Raw genomic sequence first — 16,785 nt, forward strand, 5'->3', positions numbered from 1 at the left:
ATCACTGGGACGGAGGAAGAAAGATTAACTTGTCACAATGTTGAGGGAGAACCGGGAACTGTCAGTGTCCTTGATGAGGCTCAGGCACAGTTTAGGTGAAGATATTAACAAACTTCTGCTACTTCTGCAAACTTAAGCTACAAAGTTGATTAGCTAGAATCACTGTTTGCTTTACTACTTCCAGGTACAGTACCACAAGCCTGGTAACTGACCTAGCTAGCTCATTTTATCTAATTTCATAAAGTACAGCTATTTTTCAGAAATGCTGAAGTACTCTAGTGGAAACCATACAGACAGGTAAGTTTTATGCTAATGGTAAGTAGACGAGAGAACAAAGAAGGAATAGCCAGAGGTCCGTTTAGAATGAGTTATTAGGTGATGTCGTTTTTACAGTGCGGTAGTAGGAGTCTTTATCCTCTAAGAACCAAGGATCCAACTCACTCTGTTTGTGATAATATGACACAAGCTTCCAAAGACTTCACCCAAGTGGCAATCCCAACGTGACGCACGAAACAAATGCTGAGAGAGATCAAAGATCCAAAAAGCCATCCTGGCTTCATGTCGGTTTTCCTTTGACAAAAAGACACTTTTCTCGGGGAGGATTCAGGCCAGTGCAGGGCCATGTGACTGACAGACAGAGGAGGGGGGAGGAGAGGGGGGGTCAGCACGTTAACCGCTTGCCATTCCTTCCTAGGCTGCCACAAATCTCTCCCATCGCCTCTGAAAGTCAGGCTTCGTTGGCTTCTGGCAGACCTGCAGGCATCGGCAGACCGGCACATGAGCTTTTATCAGCCTCGGCCCAGATGGCACCGCGGCGTTAGAGTCCTGACACCTCCACTGATGAGGAGAAGGAAGGAGGGCAGGGGAGGAAAAAAGCCCAGAGAGGGAGTTGTGTGCATGTGTGTGTGCGCACGCATGTGTGTGTGGGCAGTTGAGGTAAAGGGAGCACAGAGAAGAAGAAAGGACGATCCCAGGAGGGTGGAGGAAGTTAAACTTTTACCCTTTAAACAAACAAACAAAAAAACTACAAATAGATTTTTTGTAAAGTAATCTCGACTTTTTAAACTTTTTTTTTTCTGAATACAAACTAAACTGTCAAACTTAAGACAAGAAACCCTGGATTAATGCTCTGTCATGTCAGTTTTTGTTCTAAACATTAAAGCAACATACTGTCACCTTTTACGCTCATATAACAAAGATGCTTGCAAACGTTTACGGATTTAAATATCCAGCAGACGCAGTGATTTATTTATCTGGCCATCTGAAGAATATTCGCTCTCCTTTTAGCTCAGTTTTGGTCTCCACCAACTAAAGAGCAAAATATCTGGGTCTTTAGCTGTTAAACCCTTCACTACATTGACCAAGTAGTTTGCCTTTGTACGTTAGTCAGAGATTTGGGGCTTGTATATGTTTATGTTGATAGGTTGGACTAAAATAGGATAAAATAAAAGTGAGCCGTCAGCGAGCTAATGCTACACTGGACTGCCACAGTTAACAGTTAAGTTGCTAAAATTAGCTTAAACGTGCTGTTAACGTCTGTTGAGATAAGAGTTGTAGGGAAGTGTTTTGTTTGTGGAAAGTATTACACGGCACGTAGTGTTTCAACAAGTATGTGACTTTACAGACAATAGAACAGGTAAGAAACTACCTCTGTAATAAGAGAACCCAGGGGAGCAAAGAATGTCTATATAAGAGGTCAGTGAGTTAGTTTCTCGTGTCTGCCCCCGTTTTTATCTCCAACCAGGCCACCTTGTCTCTAAACACAGTAATACTACACCCTTGATTCTGCGTAAAAATCTTTTTCTTGAAATATTAACCTCTTGAGCCATAGGCAATATTTTAAAATATATTCTGTAAAAAATAAATATAATTCAGTCAACTTTGAGGACACAGTGAGTATTATACACCAGGCCAGAGGGATTCATCTAATCTAAAGTAAATATATTATATATATATAAAGCTACTAGATGTGACGTAAATGAAACCACTCAAAACTAATAGTTTTGACTACAGAGAGCTCAACAGTGGAAAGGGTCAAAGATGCTGAAATCAAATGATGATGATTCCTGCGAAGTGCACCCTCATAATCATAATCATAAACATTTATTCACGCACTTATTTTACGAGCGTCACACCTTTGTCAGGGTGCTAACAGAAACGTATGTGGTTTATACACATCGTCAGCAACACATCACCCTGTGCATAGAGCTGTTGGCGCCGATTTATCAAATGTGTCAACTCGGTTTAACATCAACACCATCAAAGCATATTGCTGCACTTTTTGCGAATTTAAGGGGGAAAAACAAGCAGTTTTAACGTGCACAGGAACAGGAACAACACGCAATATTTATTTATTTATGAGCGTCCAGTCTCCATATCGGGAGTGCAGCTATTGACATTCCCTGTAAGCAATGCAGCCCAATCCCTTCTCGGTGATAAAGCAAGTTCAAAAAGGTAACAGACTCTCCCAATTTCATTCTCCTGCTTTTCCTTGCCGTTCCACTTTGCGATTGTTTAGATCAATTTTGCAGTGGATAATTTCTGCTGCGCTGCTCGCTACCCTCCCATGAAATTGGCACCGAGGTTGCCTTCAGTTTGCAGGAGAGAGGAGAGAGCAGGAGAGGAGGAGAGATGAATGAAAGAGAAAGAGAGAGAGAGTCTGCCCACAGGCACTGAGCTGTTTTTAAACCAGGAATAATCAGCTTCATCACAGAAATACAAAAAGAAACGGTCAAAGGGAACAAGGTAGAGTGGAGCCAAAGGCCCGGGGCTCTCTTCACACACAAATACAACTGTTGATTACTGGTGATTCAAAGATGTCACACCCCAGGATAACAGCACTGTCAAAAAGCATGCACATCACAGACTGAGACCTGGAAACACTCACTATGGCAACTGCTCCACACAGCTCAGAGCCCAAAATTGTCAGAGGCCTTTACGGAATGACAAAGCACGCGGCTCTCTGTGAACTTTCCTTTTTTTTTCCGTCGGGTGCACATAGGCATTTATTTAACGCGATTCTGATTACTGCTCCTGAACTTGGCTGCACCCGAGTGGAAGGAAAAGTGAGGTAGGAGGTGTGGTAACAATCAAGCAAAGCAGTGCAATTTCCCCGTCGAGAATTAAACGGAATTTGTGCAGACACTGCTCGCCCGGCGGGGTCAAAAGTGTGAGCAAATTGCAGACATATTCGAATGATTGACGGGACAAGATATTACCTGTTTCCGAGGCTAAGTTGGGCGTCTTAACTTATTTGACTCTGCATTACAGAACGTCTTCATCTTGGGAGAAGCCTTTGTGGCACATCCTGCCCACATCATTCCATTTGTCACCAAATTGCGCGAGTGCTGTGGCTAGGACACACCGCTTTCAAAAGAGCGAGGCAATTTTGTCGGTCAAGGGTGATGTTAGCACCCGTGGCTAAAATATAATTTTCGCCTGCACACCTGCACCGTAAACCGGTGCATATTGTGCCACTGTGTGTGCCAAAAACCGTCGGCACATTGTGATAGAACGGGGTTTGGACGGGTCGCATCAGGAACGGACTGCAAGTCAACTCATTTATCAAACAGCTCCAGCACACGTGTTTCCTCTGTGTTCCCGCTTAACGTTGCATCACCCGCAACAGTGGTCTGGTCTCTCCGCACGTCGGGGAGATGGCCTCTCACCACCGGGCCGCATCGCGTGAGATTACACAGCGCCGCAGCAGACTGTGAGACAGTTGTTGAGGCCGCCGGACCGGACGACCTCGCACTCAGAGTCAGACTTTGATTTAAGATGATTGAAGATGCCGACACAGAGGAGCTGGAAAGCAGAGTGGGCTGCAGGGAGGTCATCGATGTCAAACAGCGAAAGGGGAGCGTTAAAATCAACAGCCGATGACTATTATGTATGTGACTATTTAACATGGATCAGAAACAGCTGGCCAAGCATCTTCTGCCACAGAAGGATCGCTGCTTCTTACGCCTTTCAGTTTTATTAAAAGCTGTATCAATTCATGATTTTTCTCATTATTAACGGAAGCTGGAACTGAGTTTGCTTTTGTCCAATGCCCACCAGTCATAACTCTCAGTTGAATAACTCATTCCTGTGGAGACGTACTGGAAAAATCCTTAATTAGAAATTTCATCGGAGATTTCATATGATGACAAATTGGAATTATTTGACCACAATTCTGTAATAGATTAAGGTATAACAAGCACAAAAAAAGAGCTGTGGTTTACGCCAATGTTCTCTTTTAAGAAAACTTAAACGCTTCCTTTGAGGCTCCCATAGCGTGTTTACTTCCCACAGACGAACGCAGCATGGCAGCGAGCCGAGAAGACACAAGCTCGTCGCCGGTCGGAAGCTGGTCTGTTTTCGCGCCGTCATTCCTCACACAAGCCGGGGCTCAGCTCTGAGGTCTGTTGCAACCAAAAGGCGACAACACAGTCAGTTTATTTAGGCATCTCAAATAGAGGTGTGCAACCGAGTGGGAAAACTGTTGTTTACTATGAGGTGATGCACAAGTCCTTGGCTGTACATGAACACCCAGTGAAACAAAGACGACATGGGCAGAGTCCGTTTCGTGACGCAATCCCACGTGACGAGAACGAAGACCGGTGAGAAGCTGTTACGGATGCGGGCGTGATGCGGGATGTGTCATTGAGATATGGTGCAGATATGCTGAAAACCTTCCATCCTGGTATGTGCTGCCAAGCTGCAAATATGTTTCCAAGCCGAACCTGCCATTTTATCCCACTACAACAGATTCATCCAAATCACGCACGTGTGCCACACGAGACTGACGGTAAAAATCTGTTTGTTAATTATAACATTTACACGTAACAGCAATGTGTTCTGAATAATTTCTTTGTCCTTTAATTTAGTTTTAAGGGAGAAGAAAATATTGGTTAAAATGGAAAAAACTGAAAAAACTTGGGAGATTTGCTACATTTTCATGATAATACTTGTTTTCTATTACTTCAGGTAAACTTTTAATGCAGGACTTGGTTTATTATTGTTCTTATAGGACTGAAGGATCTGTATTAACCACTTCAATTCTGTGAATTATTGCAGAAACACATATGGAGCATAAAACTTTGATATTCTTTATGGCTATAAGTGAGAGTGTCAACCAGGAGAACATCATCTAAATGACCTGACCATGAACTGTGCAATGATCCACTGTAACACGTGCCAACTGCAATTGACAGACACCGTGAAGCTATAATCAGATCCCCTTTATTCTCTTTGGCTAAAAAAAAACAAAAAAACAGGGAAAAGATGTCTCCTAATAAGCCGCCCATTATCTCAGAGCACCATAAAGCGGACACGAAAACATTTTCTTCTGGAGCCGAGTGAGCTCTCAAGGTCAACTTTTAGTCGACTCATTTATATGCCATTTGGGCTGAGCTCCACAAATCCCATCTTTCATGTGTTCTTTCAACACAAGATGCTGGATGATTACAGTGAATGTCACCCAAGCCGAATCATGGATAAAAAAAAAAAAAAAAAAAAAAATGCTCGGTGCCAGCAGAGAGGAAGGGAAAAAAATGTAAAAAAAAAAAAACACGACTTGGCACGAGAGGAGAATGCATCCTGTTGAATCTTTATTAGCTCAAACAGAAACTGCTCTGAATGTATAAGGGTGGCTTTGTGGAAGGCTGCTGAAGCTCTCAAATCTCTCTCTCCCTCCCTCTGTCTCTGCTGCAACATCTCTGCTACAAGCTGTTTTGTTGCCGGATGCGATTACTGAACGCCGCGATTTTTTGCGACACCCGGAAAACCAGATAAAGAGTAGAGAAAAATCCCTATTTGAAAATGGATACGCAGACTAAGAACCCTGGCTTAACTGTCATTTATAATCAACTTGTTTGAAACCCCTTTTGCTCTCATCTTCAGTCCCAGTGGTTTTCCTCCTCACGCTGAGTCTCATCACTGAGCTCGATGAAAAAAAAAAAAAAAAGCCTCAGAAGAAGCTTCTCTCATCCCAACAAACAAATTTGAAGAAAAAAGAAACGAGGAAGGGGAGGGGGGGGTGTATCTTTTCAGCACATGTGGACGCTCCTGATTTTTCATGTCTCTGAGCACATCTGAACAGTGTTTACCATCTCCAGAAACCCAAAGCTATCTCAGATCGATTCAAATGAGATTTTCCACACTATTTGGCGGCGCGTGCCGGCAGTTTACTTTGGCGCTCGTCTCGCGGCTCTCAGTCTAGTGGCGAGGCTAATCTCACTCAGGTTGAGGCTCAACCGTCTCGGCAGGACTCTGGCGAGGGCATGTGCGGTGGGGTGGAGTGTGTGTGTGTGTGTGGGGGGGGCACCGCTGTCTGTCTACGGTTCAAAGACGGAACCTGATTAATATTCTCGAGGCAAAAGCAGAGGCAAGAGACACACACAGAGAGAGACAGAAAGAGAGGAGATGGGGGTGGGGGGGGGACTCCACGAAACAGGACTCCCTAGTGTTCCTGTCAAGTTTGGTGTCTGACTGCACGGACGCTGGCGACCGCATCGCCACCGCCGCCGCCTCACCGCGGATACTTGGCAGCCCTATGTCTGGATCTTTGAAGATAACGCGTGCTATTAATAAACAAACAGAAGCAATTACTGGGAGGCAGAGGAGAGGAGAGGGATTGGATTAGGTCAGGATGAGCGCCAGTCTCACTGAAGTCTAAACTGATGAGCTGCAGCACTCCAAAGACAGCAGAGATACCAATCCCTTCTCCCTGACCCCTGCACCCCCACAGCCTGCAGCCCCACGGGGAGATAACGCTCCCCTCCGTGTGTCTGGGTGTGCGCACGCGGCCGCGTGTGTCAGCACTCCACAAACGCAGACCTGTGCGTGTGCCCGTGTGTGTACGGTCACATATATTATATCCCTCAAAGACCAAAGGCCGTCTGTTTCAAATACGTTTCATAAAGTGTCTGAAATGACTGTCCAACTGAGGGGGAATGCCGGAAAATATAATCCATCTGGGTCTGTGTACTTTTTGGCGTTTGGTTTTAGACTGTAAAATAATAATAATAATAATAAAAAAGAATAGATAGGAGTGTCTCAAAGTGAGGAAACAAGACAAATATACGTATTGTGTCACATGTAGACGCACACTCTCACACCCTCCACGAACATTAGCTGCTTACATTATAGAGAAAAGACATAATAGCTTATTTCTGAGTGTTTGGCTGCGGGCGAAGAGAAGGATGGTTTCGATGCTGGTAAAAATACATCAGCTTCTCTTTGTCATGGGGGTTGCCCCCTGATTACCCTGTAGACCTAGTTGTAGTCTCAAGAGGCGTTCACACGTAAAGAAACTAGCTCCAGTGTAGCGACAGGACACCATGGAAAGTTAAAAATAAAGAGCAAGCTGTAGCAGAACAAAAAAAAAACAAACAAAAAAAAAACCTCTTGGAGGTAAGGACGGAGGTAATAGCCAGTTGGATTGACTTGATACAGATAGTTCCACCAGATGTTTATTGTAAGAAAACATGTTCCTGCAGCGGTGTTCCTTCTAGAACAGTAACCTGTGACCATAAGAAGAATTAGCTCTGTTCATACCCTAGCAACATTTCTATGTTCTGCTTGTTTCATTCGCAACATTTGGGGTAGAATATGCTTAGCAAGAGGGTTACCTTGGCAACTAGAATCTGGAACGTCAACTGTGAGCTACAAAGGCATGGGCGAGGAGGGAAGCGCTTAGTGTGTGGATGGGGCTTTAAATGACTTAAATGCTTCCTATTGAGTTAATTCAGTTTTTTACGTTGGTGTGAAGGTCGAGGATAGGTGTGGAATAATTAGCAGCTACTTGTAAGATCAGTGGATCCCAGTAGACACCTAACAGGCCAAGATATTTACATGAGGTTGCGTAACAGAGCTTGTTTTGCCTATTAATATTACAAGTTTTTAATGCAAATGCTAAGTCTACATGCTTTCAATGTTTCTCTGTGGTCTGATGGAGAGATTAAGTAATGACCCCCACCTACCTACTATATGTGCTCAATATTAAACTCGACCTGGTTGTATTTATAAATATACATTATTGTTATCATTTTACATTCATTATCAAGCTATTTAAATAATACACAGGTCCAAATATATTATTTCAAAGCCGTGCCGAAAAAGTGTGGGTGGAAACATTTAAAAAATGTACAAAAAATGCCTAATCAACTAAACATTTTGCGACCCCCCCTGCAGTACCTCCACGGGCCCCCTAGGGGTCGTGGACCCCCTGTTGAAGACCTATGCTCTATGGGAACTGACCCATTCATTTCTAGTGTTGGTCTAAGTGAGCATCATAGGAATCCTGGACTTGAGAAAGGATAGGAATCCTCTGGTTGGAGTGGTCCACTCAGCCAAATGCAGAGATGACATTTCTCAATACTTACTTTCGGTTTGAGTTAAGGAATAAAAACCCACTGCAGGCTGCCGCCTGGATATAGTGCGCTCTCAATTTCTCAATTTCTGCTCTGGCAAAACAATTTACTGCTCAGTTTGTAACAAAAAGTGCGTTAGCAACAGTAACCACTGTAGAAGCCCTTCTACTGGTGGGTCGGCAGCCAATCAGAAAGCCAGTAAAGGGTCAGTTAGGTTATAGACTCCAAAACTGAGCTTCACCAGAGCCTCCAGGGTTTTTTTTGTGCCGTTAAGTATGTGCATGTGTCAGGGATTACACTCGTATCTGTGTACGAAAAGCCCTGACAAACACACGGAAGCCAAATAAAGCATAAAACCATAAAATGCAGCAATGGAACTTGTTGCTTCATGCAGCAGGAGAGTGAAACTTCCTCCGCCGCCGCCTCCTCCTCACTGTCACTCTGTCGGGTTTCAGATTAAGCTGATCTAGTTAAGATTCCCACAGTGGCATCTGGAACGCCTGTCAAAGCTGCCTGAGCACTGCGAGTCCAGCATGCAATGGGGATGAGTGACACTCACTACCATGTCTCATTCTCCTCAGAGACTCTGAATAGTCAATAATTTATCAGGAAGGTATCGTCTCCTACACGAACATAGGCTGGAAACTCTCCTTTCCCATCCGTTCCTTCTTTTTCGCCCCCCTCCGCTCCCCCTCTCTCTATATATATTGCACCACTTCAATAATTCAAAGTGATATATAAAAGTCAATGAAATTTGCCATACCTCGGGTCATTACGATGCCTGCCAGGGATTTGTGTCGAGCGTGCGCAGGGCTGCAGCCGCCCACCAGCGACCGGTACTTCTCCCTCACCAAGTGGTATATTGAATCGGCAAAGTCCTGAAAAACACAATCGCTCCCTTAATTTCTACCAGACACCAACTGTAGAGAGTGACTTGCCAGGTTTAATAATGTCGCTGTGTAATACTCCCCTCCTCAATTTTACGGTTCAGGTAACTTGGTGAGTTCCTGGGATATTGGCGTGAAGTTCGACTTACCTGAAATCAATCAAACGCTTTTCTAAACATCACTACAGTGATCTGTTTCAGCTTCAGTCTGCATAAACACTCCAACTTGCATGTGTGCAGGGACAGTAGAGCTCTGACATCCATCCAGAATAACACAGTGTTTGCTAATGGTTATATCATCTTTACATAAAGGTTAAGACGATCCAAGCTGTTTAGTTTGTGTAAGTAGAATGTTTTTTACTCTGAGGTAACCTCAGGAAGTAGAGCACAGGAGATACACACATGCAACAGACGAGTTTCTGTCAGTACAGAGGGAGTAGAAATAACACTAATTACAGTATAACCCTGACATGCTGTTCACATTTAATACCTTCACAGTGCAAGAGTCTATAAACCAAATTTATAACTACAGATGCATTAAGGATTCCCAAATAGCCCCATGTCTCATCAGTAAATCTTTGACTAATCCTTAATAAATGTTTCAGAGAGCAGGGTGAAGGTGTTTTTTAAGTGTTACAATATTCATTTTTGGAGAAAAAACATCTACACATTATAATGTCCTGTTTAAGACATAAAAACATAAAATCCATGATGATGATTTAAATGATTTAAATATATTTTACTAAATTTGAACACTGTGGAACTGCTGGAAATGATAATATAAATCCCCTTTCACAACGAACCGATGTTATCGGCTCGGCTTCGATGTGAACAGGAATGACGCGTCGACCTGCTAATTTACATGATGACGTTGATGTACCTGCCTGTCACATTCTGATATTGTCCCTGGACAGCCTGTCGGACTGTGTCGTTGTAGAAGTTCCAGGGCTGCGAGCAGCTCAAAAACAAAGTTTTGGTCTACTAACATAAGAGACCGATCTCTGAAGGGCGGAGATTTTTGTCCATTTTTTTCAACCAAACAAATTGTCCATCGTTAATGGAAGCACATTTGTGAGTTAGTCCTATGTGATGACCAGGAAATCGCACCGGGGAATCTTGATGTGATGCGGGTCTGAAAAACCTGTGTCAACCCGCCAACCAGCCATTGTATTTCTTGTTGTGTGCGGATGTGTAAAGACAATCAAAGCGTTCTTCTTCTTTATAATATTATGACAAAGACAGACACTTCATCGTGACAGCGTTGAACTCTGTCACCACTGAAGAAATTCACACAAATAAGTAAAAGAATGACGTTTAAGGTATTTTTAGTGCTGTTAATTTAACCAGAGCAGCATGTAAGTGATAATTATGATTACATTAAAGCATAGTGAGACTGTTTCCAGTGTAACCCTCAATTTATGGATTGCCAACGGCTGCCAAGTCTCCACTGACATTATCTGGCTGAGTGGAGTAACTGCCAGACACGTGGTGCAGGTTTGAAACATTTCTCACTGTAGAATTGTTGACTTTAACTGTGTCAAATGAATTGTGACTCATTGGTGTCACAGGCAGTCTCTTTTTCCTTTTCCCTGGCGTCTCCCATAATCAAAGAGGATGTTGACACTTGTCCCAGCGTTATCTCTCCCTCTGATTGTTTTCTCTCTCTCTGGCTTCAGTGAAGTGGATGAACATGTTGGACGGCGCTTTTACATCCGTTTTTCATTTCCTCCACCATCTGCCATGTGGAGACTGTCTCTGAAAGCTTAAGCTCCCTTTGCAGAGGAAGAATAAAAAAACAGCTTCCTGTTTCTGCTTTGTGCCGCGGACAAGCTCTGGATGCGGTTTATTGAAGATAAACTGCAAAGTATGAGCAAAAACTATATAAAAACGTTCATTCACAATCTAACCCACCAGCGCTCCTCGCAAGACATCCACTAAATGCACACCGTGCTACAGATGCTGACAGGCCATGGGCATCACATTCATTCTAATGCGCTTTACTCTAGTGGTAATTAAGGACTTAGTCTCAGAGCGGCCTCCACGCCAACTGTGGAACATAAACGGATCACCGGGAGATGGCAACAGAGTGGCAGCAGAGAGGGCCTTTTGGACAGATTGAGCCCCGAGTAGCTAAAAGGACGTCAACGGATGCAACGGTGACAGACGCACGGAGCTAGAGAGCAGGAGAGAGAGAGGGAGAGAGAGAGAGAGATTATGGGTGACAAAAAAAAAAAAAAAAACGAGGAGCGCGAACAAATCAGTGAGCATATTGCACATTATAGCCCTCGTCAGGGCTGTGAAATACTCTCACAGTTGGAACTGGCGGCCGGGGCGCTTTCAGCTTGTGATGCGGTGGGTGGTGTGTGGGTCCATGTGTATGTATGCACACGCACATACAGTATGTTGGTCTGACACTGGTGTCAGCCTGGAAGCAAGCTTGTACGTAAGACGGGGACACAAACGAGTGGAGGCGAGTCGTCACGGGGAATAACTGATAAAGCACAGAGCTAAGTGACAGGTGTGTGTGAGGGGTCGAGGCTGAGATGAGTGCAGTTATGTTTAACAATGGGAAACCTGAAGGAAAGACGGGTTTTCCTCATGTGCTCTTCATTTTATGCATGAGCCCTCTCTACAGCTCACGCTGCAAAATGACAGAGTGATGCAACTACTTTAACCTTCGCTCGCCTGTGATCACACTGGCTTGATGAGATCACGGGACGTTTTCCAAGTGGCCGCTAGGGCACCTGGAGCGCTGCAGTTACCTACTGTGCAGTTTTGAAACTCTCTCACAGTTTTGGTTTGTCCATGTGATAGTTTTAATTTGAAAAAAATGTTTATCCATGCATAAAAGTCTGTGCATTTCTTTCAATGTATTCAGCATTTTTCTGTCATTTTACAAAACACGTAAAAGTGGTCAAATCACCAAAGTTGCCGATTTTACCGCTTATGTTATATTTGAACTACATGGGACTTTGGGAATACAAAGCATTACTTCATGGATGATTATCTGTCAGCTGGCAACAGGTTATTTAACCCCAACTAATACAATGAGAAGCTTCTCATTTCTTAAACAACCATGAGTCGGTTTGAGAAGGGTCAAATCATTGGCATGCATCAAGCAGAGAAAACAACTAAGGAGACTGAAACAGAAACTACTATAATAAAGTTTAGAACTGTCCTATGCATTATTAACAACCGGGGGGAACCATCCTCTTCGAGGAAGAATGAAAAATTCTGATTGATCGTGATCAGCGATCACAGAAACGTTTGGTGAAATCAAATCAAAGAAAAACAACAGTAGAACTCAGGGCTGTGTTCGATAGTGAAAGTAAGAGCATTTCCACAAGTACAATACGAAGGGAACTCTAGGGATCGGGAATGAACAGCTGTGTAGTCTTAACAAAACCACTAATCAGTGAGGCTAACCGGAAAACAAGGCTTCAGTTTGCTAGGGAGCACAAAGATTGGACTCTGGAGCAGTGGAAGAACAAGGTTCATCCAGGAGGGAGAGAAAACTACGCTTGTTTTGATGTTATTCGCTGGATTTCATGAGCTTGTGTTGCACAGTGTTCTGTTTCTGGTCCGCAGCATGAGACACAGAAAAAAAAAGAAAAAAAAAATCTGCCTTGTTTCTTGTACCTGAAAGTGACATCCAATTAATTCGAACAGAATCCTGCTTGGCTTGGCAGTGTCAGCTGGTGTCGGTCACAGTCTGAACCCCGAGTCAAGTCCTCCATCCCTCCTAAAGGCCTTTTCATTGATGACATTACAGAGGTGAGAGGAGGTGACAGCTCAGAAAGGCCTGGAGAGCAAAGGTGGAATAGACCCTGGCAAACAGCCCAGCCTTTTTTTTTGTCCCTCCCTACCTCCCTTCCTCCCTCTGCTCCTGCTCCTCTCCTCCCTTTCACCTCTCTGCCGCTTTGTCAATTCACGTTTCCTCTCATTCTTTTAAAATCCTTATCTTTTCATTCCCTCTCTTTTCTCCTCCCCCGATCTCCCCCTTAACAACCCTGTATCCTCCTCCTCTGTCTCTCACGCTCGTTTGTGATAGAGGGCAGTGATGTGCCAGGAACAACGAGCCAACCGTGAATCAGAAGCTATAATTTTCCTCATCTTCCGAGGCAGAGTGAGGACACAACATGATCTACATCAGCTAACTCAAAAAAAAATAAATAAATAAAAACATGTGTCATCGTCCTGCTTATTCACTCCTTCTCTGTTTATATCAGCTAATCTCTATTTCCATACATCTGTCTGAAGGCTTTTCACCAATCATTGTCCTTATACACACACACACACACGGTCTTTCCTCAGTGGGGGAGTAGAGTACCACCTTCAGTGTGGGCCTAATGTGGCAGAAAAACGGGGCCAAGGATCTCGCTCCTGAGTCAGACAGAACATCAGTGAGACCTGCCACGCGGCGAGAGCAGGAGGGCCGGCCGGCTTCCTCTCGGATGAGCATCAAGGTTAGCGCCGCTCCAGCACGGCCACATCTGGGAATACGCCTTTCAAAATCTATTTCAGGTAACCGATGTGAGCGCCGCTCGGAATCCATCTCTGGAAACTGCTGCGGTGGCGGTTGCGTCGCTCACCCCACCTGGTGTCTTTCCCGCATTAGTTCTGACCAATTTACTTAGCAATTCCTCTGGGCGTCTTCAGTGGGGAGGAGGGGAGAAAACAAGCGGCGGTGGTTGTTTTGTAAATGCTACAGCTGCGAAGGGTGAGATTTACTGCCGCAATATCGCAATCAGCCCAAATCAAGAGGAGGTTCTGAAGCATAAGATGGAGAGCAACATTAAAAGTGATCTGTGGACCTTTGGCTCCATTTATATCCAGTTTACGATCCCAGGAGATGGAGATGGAGATGGACTGAAGTGTTCTGTGAGGCAGATGCTGAAGAGATGAGAGCGCACCTTTCTTTTCTGGACACATACTGTACATGTGTGACTAAATCTATTCCCAGTCAAAATAAATATGGAATCAGCCACCACAGTGTCTGTTTTCTGCAATACGGCAGCACGTGAGCACATATAGTGATATATACAGTATGTGCACCATTCATCTGTAGGCTTGCCTTAGTTTGTGGAGAACCATTTTTAGCTACCAGCTGTCACCTGTCAGTTTGTTACCGTATAGGATGGTTTGTGCAAACAGAAAACGGAAACATATTGAAGTCAGATTTGGGATCTGATCATGTTAAAGTAATTTTCATCTGAAGTTCATCCAGCAACAGAGGTTTAACAATGTCAATCTAGTTAGGCCAAAATAAAATTCTTCATTTATTTATGTGAAAAAATGTATTGTTAAACCATTCACTTGAAGTTACAGACCACAGGATAAATTACTCTGCTTTAAGCAGTTTTTTTTTGTCTCCGCTCTCGATGAACTTCAGCTTCCAAATGCACAGCGATGTTCTCAAGCTAGTAGCTAACTTTGTCTGTCTCCTCCTTGGTGTTTGACAAGCGGCTTAAAGTGAGTGGCTAACAACTAAAACTTAAGACCTGCAGGCTGAAAACCCAAACCAAATAGGCTGAAATATGCAACACACTCATCAGCCATAACATTAAAACCACAGGGGGAAGTAAATAACACTGAACCATCTTGTGACAAGTCAGTGTTCTGCTGGGAAACTTTTAGACCTGGCATTCATGTGGGTGTTACTAAGGCATGTAGCACACACCTAGACCAGACCAGACACCCCGACCCCATAGCAATGACACTACTCGATGGCAGCAGCCACTATGAGCAAATTGTTTGAAATACACAGTCATGTGATCAAATGTTAATATCTAAAGATTTATCACGACACTAGTCAAAACAAGAGAAAGAAGCCTTGTTAAGTTTTTGTGTCACATTGATAAATCTGTGAATGTATGAAAAATCTGAAATTCTTTTTCTTCTTTCCTTTTCTTTTTAAAAAAAGAGAGTAAAGTTTAGAATAATGCCAAAACCCTTAAAGGTATTGCTGACATATTTTTTTACCTGCCCATCCACCTCTCCCTGCTTTCTCTCTCCAGCCCCAAATGTTTGTGCATGTAAACAGTCGGACATCTTCCTCCAAGGTAATGTGGAATGTCACCAACAATCCTCCTGCTGCCTTTCCTCTCCAGTCAATATTGTGCCAGAAACACAAAATGTCAACGGGGAAATTTTCTCCGCTGCTGCTTGACCCAGAAGCCTGGTTGCGGATGACAGCATGTGTGTTGTGAGGCGGGGGGAAAGAAAAAAAAAGAAAAACTCAACCGTATAATTTATTGTTTATCGCCGCGGCTTCGCAGAAGGAAATAATGATGCAAGACTCCAGATTCATCACTGATTGCATTTTAAGGCCGACCATAACCCCCTCCATATGTTTCCACACATTGTACCACAGTTAATTTGGTGAAACGTGGAGTGTAAAACTGAAGGCAGGGTGTGTGTGTGTGTGTGTGTCCGTGTGTGGCACTTTCCTCCATGAACATCGCCGCTTGATTTTACCCCGCCCTCGGGGGAAAAACACACACACACACTTCAGGCCGCCACCTTATCACCCGCCTGCAGAGTGGCCGCGGCGGCATAAAAATGGGGCCACGTCTTATATTTCTTTATAGAGGTATTTAACAATTCATTCTCCCGAGTTTTAATAGTGTCTGCCCTCTGCCTAGAAACACCCCCACACCCCACCTCCACCAGCAGCCCAGCCTTCCCTCTGCCCCGTCCCTCTCGCCTGCCGCCGAGCGCAAGCCTTTTGAAAATGGATATCTATTCATTTGGCGGAAACGCCGCCTCTGGGGACTTTTTTTTAGATTCTCAAAAAGCTTGACTCCTCGCCTGCGAGACAGATTTCTCTCTTGTTTGTTCTCCACGCGACACGTAGCATCGCTCCCGCTCCTAAATCTTCAGCCCTTTCTCTTGCTGTCCTCCAGATCTGCATCTTCAGAGGAAATGAAACGCGAAATATATACTTAACTTGTCCAATCTCACTTTTAGTGGCTGTTCTGCTGTCGGGACGAACTGTTGAGAGTTAAAAAAAAAGTAAAAAATAAAATAAATGTCACACGGCAACAACAGTGGAACCCAGAGAAGTTGGAGAGTGATGTGAAACACTCCTGTCCCTCGCCTCCAACCAGATCCAACCTTTCCTCGTGCTGTGGCCACACGGCCCTGCAGCCTGTGGAACAGATTTAACTCAAACTTTCTGCCTGAACATCGGGGCCCTGTCAGTCAGATCAGGCAGCTGGGCTGCAACACGCAGAAGTCGTCATCATAACAAGAGTTTTTCTTTCAAACCACATGCTTGACGTTAGCGTTTGAGAACAAAGGCAGATGAAGGAAGCGGGGGGTGAGGGGGGAGAGGGTGACAAAGATTGATCTGCCTTCGCCACAGCTCAACCCACCCTCCGTCCCCAGTGTGGGTGAGAGAAGGGGAAGATGTGATGCCTGCGCCACAGGTTTCCAACAGCAAAGCCAGAGCTCAAGCGGAGACTCCTCATTAGGCCCAAAAAAAGGTGGAAACCAAGATGACAAGTCTGGTGCATGTGGTAAGGATCAGAGTCCACAAGAATG

The 16,785-nt window shown here is 44.3% G+C and overlaps 1 protein-coding gene across 1 annotated transcript in view; it reads right to left on the reverse strand.

Moving 5' to 3' along the window:
* The window catches only part of adarb2 (adenosine deaminase RNA specific B2 (inactive)), a 170,211-nt gene that overhangs the window by 19,340 nt on the left and 134,086 nt on the right, over window positions 1–16,785 (reverse strand). Inside the window, exon 4 of the mRNA XM_047568702.1 lies at window positions 9,118–9,232. Within this exon, the coding sequence (XP_047424658.1) occupies window positions 9,118–9,232 (115 nt within the window). The remainder of the gene's footprint in view (window positions 1–9,117; window positions 9,233–16,785) is intronic.

This window comes from Mugil cephalus, chromosome 18 (genome assembly GCF_022458985.1).
Source record: "Mugil cephalus isolate CIBA_MC_2020 chromosome 18, CIBA_Mcephalus_1.1, whole genome shotgun sequence".
In the NCBI taxonomy this organism is placed as follows: Eukaryota; Metazoa; Chordata; class Actinopteri; order Mugiliformes; family Mugilidae; genus Mugil; species Mugil cephalus.